Source organism: Coloeus monedula (genome assembly GCF_965178545.1).
Source record: "Coloeus monedula genome assembly, chromosome: 16".
NCBI classification, from domain to species: domain Eukaryota; kingdom Metazoa; phylum Chordata; class Aves; order Passeriformes; family Corvidae; genus Coloeus; species Coloeus monedula.
The window spans coordinates 2,516,934-2,535,862 of NC_138796.1; the positions used below are offsets into that span (position 1 = coordinate 2,516,934).

Here is an 18,929-nt window from a genome sequence, read left to right on the forward strand (position 1 = left end):
TAATTAGTTTCCTCAATTAGCATTTAGAAACAGGTGCTGCTGCTCCACAGCTCTGGGGCAGTGTCACCCCATGTGCCCTCCCTGCTCCAGAGCCAGGTGAGGCTCTGAAGGGAGGCACAGCAGCAACACAAACTCCTTGAGACACTTGTGCTGGAGTTACTCATCAGACAAAGGACACACCACCAGATCTTGGAGCCAGAGGACAGAAGAGGAAAAAAAAGCCAGATACAGGACAGGAATGTTGGTTACTTTGCCATGTTACTTTATGTAACGTCACATCACTGTTGCCATAGGAACATTATGCAGGTACATCATGGTTTGGCTTTGTGGTGTTCTCCATGTACTAAAATAGTACTTTTAAGTATTTAGTGAAACATTAACCTTGCTCTTTTTTGCTGTTTTTTTTAATTGTTTTTTTTTTTATTTTGTCACACACAATAAGAAGCTCCTGCTGAGCTCCCAGCCTGGTGCCTGGCTGGGGCAGCTTTGAGTTCAAAGGAGAAGCCTTCTGCATCGTTGTCTGGGCAGCTGCAGTCCTGGGCTACTGATCTTCTCTGGCTCACATCAGCAGCATCTTCTCCCCTACACTGAGAGGAAAATGTGACTTCTGGAGTGTCAAACATGCTCTGACAGCTGTCAGCTCCCATGACACAGTGCACGTTAAATAACTCAAGTAAAACTCAAGTAAAAATCCATTTTAACTTTGCTGTATTTATATACTATATAAATTTTACATGCTATATATTTACAGTGGGGCAAGTGCTTTTTATCTTTAAAAAAACAAAGATCAAACTTTAGACATCTCTGAACAACACAGCTTGTATAAACCAGACAGATTATTCAGATGAACTGTATTTAATACAGGTTCCCCACTCATCTCCTGATGCAGGACCAGTGAATAATAAGTGCATCACAGTTTGATAGCATTTAATAATAAAAATAAAAATCACAGTATGAATTTGTCTGTAACTAGACACTTTAGAGAGACAAAACAGACAACTGAGACTTAAGACAAATGACAGTATATTAAGAAAATGTAATAAAAACATATGGAACAATATACAAATAGTCTTGAGAGATACATTCAGAACTGCATATTTGTTGTTTCACAATGCCGAAAACCAGAAGATTTTCTTCAGATCTTGAATATAACTCAAATGTGAAGTAAATTAGTTTCTAGTGTCAGACCACAGAAAAAAATGAAGCTCTTGCAAAACTTGTGAAGTTTTAAATAAGTCTTTAAATTAAATATACAGACTGTCAGTTGCAACTTTTATAATTCCTGGTCGCTCTTGCACCAGATGTCTTAACTTGGAGTAACATTACATGAATAACATAAAGTCAACCTGAGTCTGTAATTAAGCAGCATTTGAGATGGTCTATTCCAGGGCATTATCTCAGCACAGTGAGATATTTATGTGGTAATTTACAATGTTCAGCAGTTGTAAAAAGTTTTCACCCTTTTGGATTAGAAGTATATTTTAAAAAAGAAAGTCTCAAGTTAAAAACTAAAAAAAAGTTCTTATATGGTAAAATTCTGTACAGAAATGTTAAGCACCACTTATGACTGGATTTTGTCTTGATGGTAATTGATAATAAATTTTAAGTTTTGATGGTCAATATTGGTAATGTCAGGTTTGAAGGTAAGAAGTCGTTGAAGGTAAGAAGTCATTGGTTTTGATGATGAAAAGTTGTTGGGTTTGAAGGTGAAGGGTTGCTGGGGTTGGTGGTCAGAAGTCATTGGGGTTGGTGGTGGGTTCAGTCTGAGTATTGAAGGCTTTCATCAGTCAGCTCCACATCTGAAAGGCAAAAGGAAGCAAGGTCAGGCTCTGCTGTGACATTAAACAGAAAACTGTCTCAGGCTTGATTTCTAAAAGGCTCAAAGCTTCCCCAGCTCCATCTGCTCCCTCAGTACAGGATCCAACCTCCTCACACACCAACTGCATCCCAGTTCTCAGCTAAGGCTGCTGAACAGGACAGAGCCACCTGCTTTAACAGCAAGTGCTGGACCTTGGCTGAATCAAATTTAATTTAAGGTCTGCCCAAACAGCATTGTTGTTTTAGTAACAATCTTGTGGTCAGGCTGACCAGATCTTAGCCACAAAGGCAGAGCCCTCAGAAATTTGCTGGAGAGGACATGTAGGAATGTAGGAAAGAACTGCTTCAAAGCTGCTCCTTCTCCCATCCTGTGTGAATTTTTCTTAAACCACAACTCAGCACTAGCTGTTTTCATCCTTATTAATTCCTTCCAAATAATAGGAGTTGTGGTGAAAAGGCACAACCTCACAATTCCTCTTCAGTGGTTCCACGCCTGTCCCTACCTTGTTTGAGAGGTGCAGTACTCTAAAAACACAGCCCAAGTGGCCTCTTTTGAAAGCAGCTTCATTGTTCAGAGACTTCTGAGACCCATTAAAAAAAAAAAAAACAAAAAAAATTGACCTTCCAGAAGATGGAATTAACATCCATGCACTTGAGGAAATACTACAATTCTCAAGACTTGAAAAAATTGCTTTTGCCAGCCCTCGTCTCCCCTCGAGTTGTGAGGGGCGAGTTGTGCAATGGACGAACGGCTCCTCCCCTGCAGAGCCCAGCACCCCCAGTGCCCTGTGAGCAGGGCAGGACACTGAACTCCTCACTAAACCTGACTGGTTTGGAAAAACCCGAGTTTGCCATCTGCTGGCCAGAAAATCACTAAGGCCAAACCCCTACTGATCACAAGCATTTTGTTCTGTTTAGTTCCTGATTTATCAGCTCGATAACCTTTTAGTGCAATAAGGGTTATTTTGGACATGAGTATTATAAAAGAAATCTCTTTTTACAACATTAGGATTTGAAAGAGCTCAACTCAGTTCTTAAATTTTCCTTGTTACAGAATAATGGGTGAACAATCAGCTTTCCCTCCTGACCATTAACCCAGTTCTTAAACCATGGGTAGGTATAAAACGTGGAAAATTTGACAATAAAACTTGCTTTTGGATAGTGAGCTGTCTTCTTCAGGGATTACTTCACTTATCTTCGAGTAAAATAGATAGCTGGGGGATTGTTTTGGTTTTTTATTAAAATAGATGGGTAACTGGAACTGGTTTATGTCAGATAATAGCCATTTAATAATATTTTATTTCTATAATAAACACTTCTGTTCAGCAAAAATTTCATGGGAGATGTTGTCAAGTTTGATTTTAGATGTTGAATTCGTTGCAGTATGCAATCATCTTCATTGCATAATTTTAGAGCTAATTAATTTAATTAATTTATCTACTGTGAGCCCAAGTTGAGATTATGACAAGCAACAGCTGAGAGCTCAGTGTAAATTTAGTCAGGCACACAAATTTATATTCAGGTTTTTTGTAAGAAGCACCAATCAGATTTTCTAAATATTAAAAACTGGGGAAGAGCTGTTTCCTCAGCCCACTTCAATGTATTGTTTAAGCCTATGCTAACAGAAAAACCCCAAAACTGAATAGAACAATAGCAGGAATTTAACACTCTCCAGGTGTTTAATTGTGAAGTGTCCTCTGGAGGTTTGACAGCTGTGCTTAGGAGAAGGCAGAGCTACACCTGGACCAACAATATTTCAGTATCATCACCAACTTCTGTTACTCTGAGTGAGCAAGCAGCACTGTTTCTATGCTCTGAACAGCTGAATGTGGTATTTTACTTAAATTACAGAATGGTTTGGGTTGGAAGGCATCTTAAAGATCATCTATTTCCAACCCCCTGCCACGATAGTGTTTGGAAGCCATGATAAAACCCAGGGATTTTATCACACAAGCATTTAAAGATGGTTATGAATAACCAGGAGTCCTGCCAGCATCCCAGGGCCCCTTACCTCTGACATACTCATTGGATGCCATGGAGCTGTATTTCTTGCTGTCACCTGCACCAGAAGGCTTCTCTTCCTTGTAGGGTTGTTTACTGCCCTGGTTTCTGTATTGCTCACATAAATGGTCATCTGGAGGATGGGATTCTTCCTTCTTCTCCCATGTTTTCTTCTGGAAACGAGGATCTAAATATTCCAGTAAGTCTTTCAGTTTCCTGTCGTGCTTCTTCTTTTTCTTCTTTTTCTTATGTTTGCGATTGTCATTGTCAAAGTGGAGCACAGAGCAATCCAAATCATAAAGTCTGAAGGAAACATGCAAGTTAAAAATAGAAAAACAGATGTGGCACTTGATGTATATATGAAATGTTATTTATTTACCACAGGTGACGACTTGCAGAGTGTCTGCTACTTTGTGGTAATTTCTGCACATCTAACTTAATTTAGATGCAGCAACCTCAAGCCCTCAGAATGAAGGACAAGAGGTCCTGGTTTGTACACAAATCATTAACAGGCATATGGGGAATTAAAAAAAAAAAAATTAAAATTGTAACCTAACCAAGAACGGTGTGCAGATGTTATTCGGACTACATTGTCCAGCTCTAGTGTTCTAACACAATTCAGCAACATCTTTCCTATCTTCACTTGGCCAACCTAATGACATGATCCCGTCACATTATGACAGAAAAGTTACTTAGAAACAAGGAAAAAAAGGCAGACATGAGAAATACCCAGAAAATAATTAGGAAAAAATTGCTGATTATGCTGGAATCCTTGCTTACTTGTAATCCTTCTCTCGATGTTTATCTTTGGACTTCTTTTTCTTCTTGACCTTCTTATACTTTTTGATTCTTTGGTCATCCACCTTTCGGCATTTCTTTTCTATGTCACTTCCACTTTCTTCTTGGTGGGAGTATTTTCTTTTGCTATTTCTTAGTTTTTCTTTTTCATTTTCCCGGGAAGAGTCCTCAAAATTTGAGTGAGCTGACACTGGTGGAAGTGTGTGCCTTTCACGAGAGTATTTTTCCGAGTGCTGCTGAGGTACTGAACAGTGGTGGAAGTTTGCTCTGTGGCTGCTGAAGTGATGCACATCCTCCTCTCGGGAGAGTGTGCTGTGAGCCCATCTGCTTTTGCAATGATAATCCTTGTGTGACCTGCTGTAAGCTTGGCTCAATTTGTCATAGTCTTTATCACAATGAGAGGACTTCCTCTCCCTACCATCCCTTGTTCCATGGGAGGAATAATAATCATTGTAGTATCTGCATTTTTCCCATCTCCGTGGTTCATCTTGATAGTATCTTTCTCTAATCCAAGGTCTGTCTCCTTTGGAATAATAATACCTATTCCTGTCTGGATCTGTCCTTTCTCTGCTTCGGGATCTGTAACGAGAATATTTTCCTGAGCTCCTGCCATTACTGGGACTGTTTCTTTCATTGTGGGAGGATCTGTACTTGCTCTCACTGCAATACTCCTGCTTATGACGGCTTTGCCTGTTTGTTTCCATGCTGTGAGAGCTCCTCCTCCTGTGGGAATGATCATCTGGTTTGTTTCTGGTTTGCCTCTCCTTCTCCTCAGTGTCCGAGTTTTCTCTCTTCCTCCGGTAGTGCTCTTTGTCAGTTCTTTTAGAGTCGTGGATTTTTTTCTTATTTTTTTTCATATGTTTATCATCTTCTTCACATATTTTATTACTCAGTCCCTCATCTGCTCTAGAAAATTGACTTTCCAATACTTTATCCAGCTTTGTAATAGAGGAGTCATTAACGGGTGGTACCTCTACATAGTTATTAGAAATGTCCTTTGTATCTTGGCATTTATCTGTAATATCTAGAGATGCAAGTTTTTTAGAACTACATTCAATGTCAGGCTTTATAGAGGAAGTTTGCCCTAATTTCTCTTTGCTCTCAGGAGACCCTTTCATGTACAAAGGATTTTCTTTTGAAATGAGTTCAGGTTCCTTTGATCTTCTTAGTTTGTCTTTATCTCTGATGTCTTCAGACTCGCACTGCCCAAGGAATTCACCTTCAGTATCCAAGGATTTTTTCCTAACCTTGTGCTGACCATTAATATTGAGATGTGCATTATCAGCTTTTGTTATAATACTTTCAGCAACTTCTTCTTTGGTAAAAACAGCTTCAGAATCTGATTGAGTAAAAAGTTTCTCAACCTCACAGCTGAAGTTGGAAGAAACCTTCCTGGAATCTTCATAGGCAAACAGTGCTTCCATCACTACAGTTTCCATAAGACCATCATTGTCAGAAGATTTCTGAGATCCAGAGACACTGCATAAAAACAAAAACATATTTTTAACTTGAAAAAGTCCATCTAAAAGATATTAGGAGTAAAATCTCCTAAAGAAAAAAAAAAAGAAATAAAAAAGAAATAAAAAAGGTGGCTAATGCAAAACTCTGAAAGACATTGTCCTTAGAAAACTATTCTTACACCTCCCTCTGCTCCCATGGAGAGTTTTTCTTTTCTCAATTCTTCAAGTCTTGCCTTGAAAAACCCACGAGTTTTAGGCATTTTTCAAATAACACACAAGCAAAATTGAGAGAAAATCCCCCTGTTTTAATTAGAAACCCCAACACATCCATCTTCCACTTGCAGCTCTGAATCACATCAGTAGCCAGAAGAGTGATATTTGCTCTCCCCCCAGTTTAGAAAAAAGGTAAACACACAGATCTCCCACGCTCTCCCAAATGGGAGAGCAGATTGTGGGAATTTACATTCACTCATCCTAGGATGCAAAAAAGGGAAAGAGGAATAGAAAAGTATTCCAGACAATGGAAGAAAAATGTAAAAACATCCTGTGAAAGTTTTACAGGAGTGAAACTGTCTGCCTGTATTTAGTATCAGAATAATGTGTGCCCAGTGCTGATGTTTGCAATACCACATGTACAGTGTGGAATTCTCTGTACTGATGTAAATCTCTTAAGTAGTGTTAGTAGAGGGGTAAAATAATAATAAACTTGTATGAAATCTTGTTTTAATCAGTGTGTACTCATTTTACCTTTTTTCCTCTGACAAGCTGTTCAACTGGCTGTATGTAAGAGATTCTAAGATACCTTGAGGATCTGGTGACAAAGCTTTAGGCATCTACAATTAAAACACAGAAGTTAACAATCAGAAAGAAAAAGCTATTTTTAGTAGAAAACTACTGTTGTTGACAAACTTCCAACATTAGATGTTAAACAAGATCACACTGAGCTACCTGCACTACTCCCACTTTACACATCATCCCCCACTTCGCCCAAAACTGTATTTTATGAAACTTATGAAGTCTTATCTCCCTGAACTTCTCTTATGTTGACATATGTCATGTGTCAGCTCAGCTCTGCAAATTCAGTGGGATAACAGCACAAAGGGTTAGAATGTAGTGCTCATGAATATTGAATATATCACAGGTGAGGAAGTCCAGAAGAACAAATGTAACTCACCGTTTCAAGCACTCCATTTGCTTTAGAGAAAAAAATCTCAGAAGGTTTAACGGGTTGAACTTGGCAAGTGGAATCATCAAGTTTCAGTCCATTTTCTTTATATTCATTATCTAAACTAATAGCACCATTTAAGGAATCAATTTTTGGCAGCTCATGTTGGGATCTTTCTTCAGCATTCTGACAGGACAAATGGGAATTATGCAATGTACGGACCACCTTCCCAATCAGAATTCCATTGGAAGATATGACGTTGCAATTCCTTTTAAACAAGCCCTTGGACTCCTCGGATTTTCCTGAAGGTTCTGCACCGTATGGGACTGTGTTATCAGAACAGAGCTTAGGGTTTCCATTCACTGCTGGCTCAACAAAGATTTCATCAGGAACCTCCTGCTTGGAGACATTAGTAGCAACTGACACTGTGGCTAGGTTTGAGGTAGGCTCTGCTGCGGAAGAGTTTGTAATTGTGGCTGAAGGAAGGGGCTTCAGATCCTCCTCCTCCACAGCACTGCTCGGACACTCCGCCTGCGACACCGTCTGGCGTGAGGGCAGCTTGTTGTGAATACTGATCGTGATCTTCTGGGGCTTTGAAGGGTCTGTCATTGAAGGCCTGGAAATTGCCCAGTTTTGAACACAAGCTGTTGGTGGAGCTGAAGATGGCCTTTTTACAGCAACACCAACAGTACTGGGGTCCTCTTTCAAGGGTCCATTTCCATTTAAGCGACTGGAACTCTGGATTTAATGAGATTGTAAGATGGATATGTTCAAACACAGCATTGCAAGGTTTACAACATTGAATTCTCACACTAAATAGTTCTACAGATTGCCTCAACACCTAAGAAGAAACCTCACCTCCCTTCCAATACAACTGCAAGTCCAACAAGTGTGTGTAAATCCTGCTTTTGGTATCAAATGAGCATCAGTTTTGACACCCACCCAAACAACTTAACATCGACTAAAGCTATCCCAAAAATATTTATTTTCCTTTTAAAACATTCTCTGACAACACTGGAATGATTCTGCTGGTACCCAGGAACAAGACAATTTTTTTTCCTATCACTGTCTCAACTAAAGTGACAGTGATAGAGACAGGGCTTTTACTTCGTAAATTTAAATTATTTAGGCATTAATAGACGACTTAAATTGTCTTGAGCACAGCTCTCAGTGCTTTAGAAAGCTGAGCTGGAAGAGTAAAGTAACAAAGTGGCAAGGCTGCACAATTTAGGATTAGCCGCTGTTTGAATAACGCTGGCTCCAGCATGAGGGCCGTGAAAAAACCTGCAGTGTGGAAGGGAAGAAAAATTTCAAAAAAAACCCCCAACCCCACATGAAAACCCACCATAATTTGGTGCTATAATCTGCCCTGCTCCAATTACCTTGATCATGTGAGGAGGAAGGCGTGGCCCCATAAATGCAGCCTGCTTGCTGTTGGCTCCGCGCTGGCCGAGGAAGGTGCGGGGGTAGGACGGCGCGGGCAGGTAAAAGGCTCGCTCGCCCAGCGTCAGATCGTAGCGCCTTGGGAGACAAGGGCACCTTAGCTCAGAGCTTTGCTTTCAGCCTGACCCTGGATTAAACCCCACCCTATAATCTCACAGGAACAGTGTATATGACATGAAAGACACATGAGGAAGATTTAGCCAAGACTACAAACTGAAGATTAGATAATAGTCCTCCTACAATGACTTCCCAGAGCAACGCTTCAGCCTCACACCATCTATGGCCATGATTTCTCCTTTTTTCTGAGGTGGCCAGCTACAGAGAGCAGATATAATGCAGTGTACCCAAGAGCAGAAGTTTAATGTCAAGCAACGAGAGATAATAAATGACATGGGGAATTTCCACTTTGACAGAAGTATACAAACAATAATATTTTCCTAGGGTGAAAAGAAAAAGACTTGAACACAAGAAAAGTATCAACAACTTCATAGTAAAAATATCCTGAGCACAACTGGTGTTTGTTATTACCTGATATAAAAAAGTACATAAGCTTGCTGATTGAGAACTGTTTTGATATCAGAAAGCTCTACTGAGGCATCATTCATTCGGTACCAAAGTCCATTACCAGCCTGCAAACAAAGACAGAACAACTTCAGATGAATTGCACACGTTCCAAAGGACATCACAGATAGAGCACTACAGAACAAAGCACACCAAAGCAAACAAAGTACATGATGCAATGTTTTCCCCTAAAGCCAGTGGTTACCAGTAACATTTTGATTTCTTTGCCAGCACATATTTTACCCTGCTAGAAGTTGAGCTGACACCTACCTTTATGAAGCAGAGATAGTGTCCAGCATTACAGTTGAAGCCACTATGTACAAGAACTGCATATAAAGCATAGATGAGGGGTTCTCCAATGGATTGGGACATATATGCTCGAAGATCCAAATATTCAGGGTATTTTACATCCTAAACACAGACAAAGATTCAAACATTATCCTGAAATACTTCAGAGAACAGCCTGAAAAAAACATTTCTACAAACACAGACTAGGGACTTACATATTTTTCGATTCACTTAAAAATGCCTATTCTCAGAAACAACATTTAATAACTTAAGCTGCAGGGAGCTATTTTCTACAGAATTAGCTCTTTAAGGGTAAGGTATGTTCTTATGGTCACACAGGAACTTTATCACAATTAAAAAAGAAAGAAGCAGCCACTGCTGCTAAGTTGTTGTATCGATTTCTCTTACAGGTACTGCCTGAAAATGTGAACAACTTTAAAATGAGTATTCATCTTTGGGAAACGTCCCATTCTGAGAAGATAAACTAGCATTCCAGCTACGAACATACCTTGTTGATCTTTCCACCTGTAAAATTTGCAAATCTTTTCAGTGATATTGTGAGAACATTGGAAGAGCGATGTATCGTGTATCTCTTTGATGCTGGGACCATCTTTTTACACCTTTAAAACAAGCACAGACATATTTTTAACAGTATATTCTTTTCTCACCCAGAAGTCAAACAAGTTTTCATCTCTCACACATGCTTATGCTATTTGAATGATATTTGTTTGTATAATATGTTAGATCTTTTCTTAAATCCATAAACTGCATTTCAGCTTTGTTAAGAGAGAAGATAGGACATTAGAGACAGCTCTACAGAACAAGGAATAAAGGATTTAGGACATTATCTCTTGATAGCCAAATAAATGTCGGAACATGCATCTTTCTTATGCCAAAAAGGTAAGGCTGTAAAAAATGTAAAAAAAAAAATCACTGGAAGGAAACAGTCAGCCATTCTGCAAAGAGGCAGACACTGGACAATATTGAGTTTTCTTGAACTGAGGTTGCCTGGAAAGACACTGAAACCCTCTGCAGTCTTTCAAAACAAAATTGGTAATTTTGTATGTTGCACTGCACACTCAAAGGAGGTACAGACTAAGTCCTGAAATGCAACAATCAGCATAAAGACTGAAACATGTCACTTTACATTGTGAAGAAAAATACTGCTGAGAGCTAACAAACAAAGAATTTAATAGCCTCTTTTCAAACTGATGTCAAAATACAAGGCACAAAATTCCAAACTGATAGTGAAAGCCAGTGTAAAAAAAAGACCCACCCAGAATACAAAAAAAAAAAAAAAGGTGGTTTATAAAATTCTGTAACTTGTATTTAGAAACAAAATTTTCAGGCAGTAGTCTTTATTAGAAAAAATAATGGAAGAAAACAAAAAGGAAACTGAAAAGTAATATAATAGCTTGCCTGCAATGGAAATGACATTGTATGTATACCAAACCTTTCTTTTCAAACTCACAAAAAGACTAAAGCTTCTGGGTTTATGTGTGACTAAGCTGGTGTTGCCTCCCACCCCAAATCCTTGTCCATGGCCCTGTGCTCCAGCTCACCACTTCTTATCAGACATGCCTTTTAACTTCCAGCCATGAGTATTTTAGTGTGCAACTTCACCCTTAGGAAGGCGGACAAGCCCCAGTACAGACAACATTAGGAATAAAAGTCTAATGTGAGCAACACAATTCTTATAACATATTTCCAAATATTCGAACAGAAACATTAAAGTTACTCACTTAGAAACAAGTGCATTATTTTCCAAGGTTTGAATGATTTCAGTATATTAGTTGTGTAAACAAAACTAAATGAAACAGCAAGCCATGTCTGTCTTAATGGTAAACAAAGCCAAGAGATAACTTATCCTCCAAGTCATGCACTGCATTAAATGTGTATCTTTTATTAAAGTATAATTAATAATAATCTTACTTGCTACACTTATAGCTATTTTCACCGTCCAGTTGTTCTGGTTTCACAAATTGTTCTAGAGCTCTGGTGACAGATGTAACTGCCTGGATGAGTAAGAAAGTAGAGCACTAAGTCACAAGAAATGCAAAATTTCAAGCACTTACAAGCACTATACAAGAGAACCTTGCTAGTTCATACTTAAGTGACCTATTGTGAACAGTAAACACTGTGAAGGAGGAGACAGAAACAGAATTCATTGAGCCTTTACCTCATTTGAAAATGATCCTACTTCAAAATAAATAAATTTTGCAGTGCCAGACAATATCTGTGGTATGCTTTGGCACCAATAATGAGAACAATCAAACCCATCAGTCTGACAATAGATGTATATTGAAGTAGAATAATTGAGAAGTATGATTGTATCACTGTTTGTGTAGACATAATTATTATTTTTCCAGCTTAAATCCAATCCAAACACGGAGAGCATTTCCACGGCTTCCACAGAATAACAAAGTCCAATCCACCCACATCCACCACCAAGTTCTTTTGTTTCAACAAGATATGTTTTTAAGGAAAATGACTATTTTATGAAGCTCTACAGGCCTTTACACATCTCAACCCATGCTCACAAAACATCTTACCTTTATATCCAAAGTAACGTCGAGAAATGGCTCGTACGTATCCGACACTGCTTTGCAGTTCAAGCACTTTACTGGAAACAAAATACAAATGCTTAAACATCATGTGAATGAGACTAACTGCATGAATTTAAATTAGTAGTACACATTACTTTAGTCAAACTACAAACTCCTTTGCTACAGACAGACAAAAAGACACAGATCAGTTCGGAAGACAGTAGATTTTTTTAAAAAGTACCTCGAGATCTTAGATATCCTCCAAATATTTGATAAATAAGCGTGGTGGCTTGAGAAGATCTGTCTAACCTGCAAATAAATTAGAGTCAGACCTCAGAAGACTGAAAGCACAGTTAACTCTGCAAACAATTTTTGGTTTTATGAAAACCAAGGACATAGATTTTAATTCATGATAGTAATTAAAGTAGTAAGAGGGGCTAGGAAATATTTAAATTTAATTAGTTTATGCTTACTTGGTGCTTCCATTCAAGCAAGCTTTCTGTAAAGCATCAACAGTGAAGCATAAGAATTCATGTGCATCCTCTTGACTGCCAAAATGGAAATGTTTTCCTATTCCTAATAAATAAGAAGGTTATTATATATTTATTTCTTATAGAATGAAAGAAAACACAGATTTCTAAAATATCTCTTCTTTAAAGTATCAGAATTATTTATATGCATCAAATAACTCTTTGAAAAACTAAAAACAAAAAAAAAAAAAAAAAATAAAGCTCTACTACTTACTTTTAAGGCCATTGATAACAGACGTAGGTTTGATGGCATTATTAGAGCAACACAGGACCTGGTTGATGTGACTTTCCATTGTGCACATCATACAGAATCCTTCTACGTGACCTAGACAGTGAAAGAAGACAGCATCCCATTCCAGTCAAATTTGTATCTTTTCAGCAATGTATATTTGACTGATTCCAGTCAAATGTACATTGCTAAAAAACAAACCCACCCCAAAATAATAATAATATAAGTTGTGGGCGCAATGTCCACTCTCTGTGTCACATTCCCTTCTCCTAAGGTGTCAATATCCCAACAGTTTTGTGGCATTTTAATATGCAGAACTGTACAGAATAAAACTCTTAGAATCACAGACCAGGCTGCTCAAAGCCCCATCCAACCTGGCCTGGAACACTCCCAGTGGAAGGTGTCCCTGCCCATGGCAGGGGATTGGAACTAAATCATTTTGAATGTTCCTTCCAGCCCAAACCATTCTATGATTCTGAACGGAAAGAATTTTCATATGGGAACAAAATGCAATCAAACTTCTAGGAATACACATCAAGATACCATACTAGAAAGCATAGAGGTGCCTTAGGAAAAAAACACATTTATGGATATAAAAAGAAGTTCCCCTAAGCTTAAATAAATTCAAGTAGAAAAACAAAATTCAAAGAACACAAATTCCAGCATTTAAAAAATACAAACTTAATTATTTAGATTAAAATCAGCCTAAATTTTAATCCAGCCCCATCCCAAATTTCTATTTGGCTTCATAAGATATTAGTTTGTAGCGCTCTCTAGAATGTTTGGGTTTTTTAATGGGTCAACATTGAACATAATTTATCACAGTATTAGTGCACTGCAGTATCTCAGCTGTGAACACTAAGAATCTTCAACGTCAGCATCCTAAATTTTATCACCTTTCCACCAGCAGGAAGCCCAAATGCCAAATGTTCATCAAATGCCTTACTTTACAATGTACTTTATTATTCACATGAAGCAAGAAATGATCTTTTCTTTAAGTTTTACCGTGGCACATTAAATTAACAAATTCACTTTATATGCCTCCTATAATTCTGAGCTTCCTGTTAGCAGAATCATAGAACCATTTAGGCTGAAAAAGACCTTTAAGATCATGTATAAAACCTGCTTCTACAGGCAAAACAGGACGACTAAGAATTTTCTTCACAGAGCCACTGTTTTTCTTTCACCTCTGGAGCTGTCCAACAGATTTATAGTGTTAGAAAGTACTCACATGACTTGGTGTGCTCAAGAGAAAGCATGTAATTGGCAAGAGGAGGCGTGTAGGTCAAACACTGGAGAGTAGAATTCAGGAAACATGTGTTGCCGAGGTTCTGCAGCCCAACTCCAACACTTTGTGTTTGTTGCCAATCCATACAGATTTTCTCAGGTGGAAAAAGAATTCTTTGTGGCGGAGCAATCCCATCATTAACAACTGCAAGAAAACTTTCTTTTAGAAAGAGTTGTATTGTTTTTGTTTTAAAGCAGGTATTTAAAAGGTAGGATTCTGCAGGAGCAGCCTGAAGAACCAGCTCTACTCCAAAACACAGCAACACATGATGCACAGCTTTAACACTGCCACGTGAATTTGCTGGTCAACACACTGTTTGGGACAACAATTTATTAATGTGTTTTAATTCTTCTAATGCAAGACAAACTACCACTCTATTTTAGTACCTGGTTTCTTTATATCTATATCCTTTAATCTCTTTATTAATTAAATTACTTGTTTTTTCCTTATTGTAACTTCAACCACAAACTTACACTTGTGGTTACACAGTAAGAAGAACTCAGACAGACAAGAACAGAAAGTAACCCTACAAATATCAAATCTCTTCCTGGGCAGTGTTATTATTCAAAGACTTGTGAATAATGGAAGCCATGAATGGTAAAATGTACTTTTCTCTCCAGAACAGAAGAGACCTAGGTACATCTGTGCACTATGAAAAGCTCCCCTTATTTGATTATACATAAATAAAAAATACTTTACAAATCAATTGTAAATAGATAAAACCAAGTTCTGCAACACCTATCCCTGCAGCTGCCTCAGGGGATGCACAGAATTGAAGTCTATGGCTGAACTCTTGATTCATTGTGGGCCCATTTTGTAGCAATGCAACAACTAAAATCTGCTTCTACTTCGGTTTTGTTTTTAAGAAAAAGGAGGGAGGACAAAAGACACTTACCTAGATCTCTTTGGGCAAAAGGCTTTGATTTTTGAGATGATCTACAATAAATATGCCCCCCAGGACCTTTGTCCACAGAGACTTTGTTTGGATCTTCTGTAGGAGGTACCCGGCCCAAACTTGCAGTGCGTGATGTCATTTTTTTAGTACGGGGTTTCATAGATTTGTCAGACCGTCTTGAGGAAGATTTTTTAGACTTTGAAGATTTTGGCTTGTTAACTATGGTCATTGTTCATATCTGTAACAAGGCAAAAGTTCAGTTTGGCATAAGAATGTCCAAAATATTCCAGAAAGGAAAGACTAAGAGAGATCCTGTCACTTAGCCTCAAAGAACTTGAAGAATTGAACAGCTAAAAGTGATTGCAAACAAAGGAACAAACCCAAAACAAAACAAAACAAACCCACAAAAAACCCAAAAAAATCCACCCAACACACAACTAAATGCACAAAGTAGCATTTTCCATCAAAACTGTATCAATGTTGCTTTTAACTTCTGCTGAGCTAATGACTGATGGGATTTCTTACACTTTCATGGGGTTTTAAACCACTATAGCTACCAAGACCTCCTTCCTAAAAGAATCTGTGAGCAGTGGAACAACCACGTGCCGGCCTGTTGAGATCCAGCAGGAATTGTCTGGCCAACATGCTCTCACTCCTGGGAACCACACACCCCTGATGATACAGAGGATGGGATATAGCTCAGAAATCTTGGGAAAGGAGAGCAAGAAAACACTTGCAAATTTATTTCCACCTGGGTTTCTTCTGCCCTTCCAAGAAGTATTTGTTTGGATACAATTTTGGCAGCACTCCTTGCGGTATTTTGCAGCCATCACATTTACAATGCTTACTTATCAACAAAGAAGTTGAATTAAAAAGCATATTTTTCAGTTCTAGTTACGTGAAGCTATTTTACCAGGGAAAAACAAAAGAGGTATGTAAACTATAAAAAGAAAATGATGAATGCAAAAGAAAGCAAAAGAAATCCTCAGCCCTCAAGAATAAAGGCAACAACTGATATTAAGGCCTTTATAAAATGCTGATTATGTTTCAAGATGGTACCTCTTTAAATATGTGTCATTGTGTGTGCACAGTAAGCTGCTGAATAATTACATGATCAACTATCAACTCCTATATATGAATTTTTACTACTATTGTACTATATCATGTAGGGCCTTTTTAAGTTTAGGGAAACTATAAACTTAACTGAGAGTTTAAAGTATAACCTGCTTTGTAATCCTGAAATAACTGAGAGAACAAAGCATGAAGCAGTTCAGATTCATAGCACAACTTGATTGCTAATGATAAAATTTTGGGTAGATGAAACAAAGCAAGTAAATCAGAGAACTTCTAGGCCCACAAAAGACAAATGATGTGTGGAGCCTTTAATTAGATTTTCCCCCTCTAAATTTTCAATTCCGAATCTACTCTGTGCACACTTTCCATTTTAGAGATGATAATACCCAAAAAATACGAAAATATACTAATTTTACTGAAAAAATAGGACATCCTTTTCCATTTGAAAGACTAAGATGACAGTTCTTGGGCTCAGTGATTTTCAGGTAAGATCCAGACTTCAAATTGCAGATACCAGTGACATCTCCTTTTCCTGGTGGAAAGGGAAGGGGTTCCAACATCATATTTAAAACTCGTTTGCAAGACAAAAACCAGAATCAAGACTGCAGTGAAAAGCAAACAGAAGAATATTATCACAAACAGGCTTTGGCCTTATTCTGACCAATGAGGGATGCCTCATATACTTTTAAACTTATTTTTGACAACCGAGTAGCACACTACCAGATATCAAACAGTAAGACACCTGCAAATACCAATGGATGTCAAGAATAACTCAGATCCACCACTTTTAAAAAATGTCAATATAACTAATTTGGATATAACATCTCTTTGATGAAGTAGCACAAAAATTACAAAAGATATTCTTCCTCTCCCGCTATTCAATGCGTGTACAGGTTCTGTTCCTGTACCACTGCTGAATATAAATGCACATTGCCGTGTGTATTGAGCGTTTTTGCCCCGTGCTATTCCCATAACAGACTTCTCCCAGTATGATACTGAAACAGAACAAACAGTTGCTTTCCTCCCATTTGGAGTGTTGCATCAGGGTTGTTTAGACTCTTTTTTCGCAGTCTCATCACAACACGCATCAGTTACGACTTGGATCTAAATATTTATGTTTGGTCTCCGCTTTGCATACAATAAATCACAGCTCAGGAGGGTTTTAGACAAGATCCCGTTCACAGAACCGCGTTCAGCCAGGGAGCATGATTGCGCCTTTATCTCAGTACAAACCAAACGTTTCCAGCAGCGAGTGTAAAAAAACAAGAGCGGCACACGGCAACGCCGAGGCACAAACAAGAAGCAGGAGGCAACTACTCCAGCAAAAGCCCAGGCAGAGCCACCTCGCTACATCACCGCACACGCCGCCGGGAGCAAAACAACCCGGGGCAGTGCGGAACACAAACACACACCCCCCGCGCTGCTTTTACTTTAGTTACAAAATGAAAGGCAGCAGAGGCAAAAGTAATTAATGAGTTTACCCTTGCTCAGCAGGCGGCGGGGAGCGCCCGGCGCGGGACAGCTCCGAGCTGCGTGTCCCGGGGCCGCTGGTTGTGGCGGGACCGAGCCCGGCGCCGTGAGCGCCTCGCTCCGGGCGGCCCCGAGCCGCGGGACCCCGCTCACAACCGACCCGCCCGCCCCGGTACCGCCAGCGCCAAGCCCGCGGCACCGACCCAGCTTCCCCCGCTCTGCCTTTCGGAAGAGTCCCGGCTCCCGAAAACGTTCTGACACCGACAGTAAAAGGCCGCTGGAAGGGGCAGGGACGGGCACCGCAAGCAACATGTCCGCGCTCAGCGCGGCAAGAGCCCAAACACACACAAAACAAAACCCACTCCGACACGCAGGCGAGGGGTGCCGGGAACCGGCCCTGAGCGAGCCCCCGCCTCGCCCTTCTTCGTCACACCGCACACCCGCCAGACCCCCCAGCCCCACGGCTCCCCGCCCGTGCCGTGCCCGCCTCCCGGCCCCGCGCTGACCTGTCCGGGCCCGCGTCCCATCCCGGCCCGGGGGCAGGACCGCGGCGGCGGCGCCCAACGGCGGCTCCGTGCCCATGGCAACGCGGAGGGGGGGGAGAGGGGGGCGGCGAACCTAGCGCGGAGCCCCCCGGGCACGGGGCGGAGGGGCCGCGGGAGCCGCCACCGCCGCGCCGAGCGGGAACAACGCGGGGCCAGGCGGGGCACAGCGCCGCTCCCGCCGCGGGACGCGGGGCCGGGGCGTCCCGGCCGCCCTCCCGCCAGCGCCGGGACGCGGGGGAGCCACGCCGGGTCCCCCACGCCGACAGCAGCAGGAGTAGGAGGAAGGAGAAGTGGGCGCCGGCGGGACCCCGGCGCGTAACAGAGAGGGCGGGCGCGGAGGCACCGCCGCGCCGGGAGGGGGCCGGTCCCGCCGGCCCAGGGGGTGGCGGCGGCGGCGGGGCTGGGTCCCTCCGCCGCGTGCTGGGGACGGCGCCCCGCCCCGCCCGGGGGTCCCACCCCCTCCGGCTGCCCGCCAGCCAGGAGGGCAGCGGCCGAGCGCCCGGCCCGCGCCCCGGCGCGGTGGGCTGGGCTGAGCCGGCTGCTCCCGCCGGTCGCTTTCCCTTCCCTTTCCCGGGCCGGCCCCTCCCCCCGGCCCATTGATTTCCAGGCGGGATGCGCACGCGGTGCCGCCGGGCTGTGCCGGGGCCGCCGCCGGGCCCGGCGCTGCCCCCCAGCCCCATTACCTGGCTCGGCCCCGCTTGACTCGGCGCTGCCGGGTCCCCCTCGCCGCAGCCCCCGCCTCAGCCCGGCCCGCTCCGCCTACTGTTACAGTCCGTCGGGGAACAATGACGTCCCTCCGCCGGCCTCTTGCATCCGGG

General features: G+C 41.2%; 1 protein-coding gene across 1 annotated transcript; it reads right to left on the reverse strand.

The window, feature by feature from the left end:
* Positions 1-166: 166 nt before the first annotated feature.
* USP42 (ubiquitin specific peptidase 42) lies at positions 167-18,882 on the reverse strand. The gene is made up of 17 exons (XM_082291985.1): positions 18,795-18,882; positions 15,023-15,260; positions 14,071-14,271; positions 12,825-12,935; positions 12,554-12,656; positions 12,322-12,389; positions 12,087-12,157; positions 11,467-11,549; positions 10,043-10,154; positions 9,517-9,657; positions 9,214-9,314; positions 8,625-8,763; positions 7,252-7,980; positions 6,825-6,910; positions 4,600-6,096; positions 3,830-4,122; positions 167-1,799 (listed from the first exon to the last, which is right to left on the reverse strand). Exons 2-17 carry the CDS (start codon positions 15,249-15,251, stop codon positions 1,759-1,761), a joined length of 4,005 nt encoding a protein of 1,334 aa, XP_082148111.1. The 5' UTR covers positions 15,252-15,260; positions 18,795-18,882; the 3' UTR covers positions 167-1,758.
* Positions 18,883-18,929: the final 47 nt, after the last annotated feature.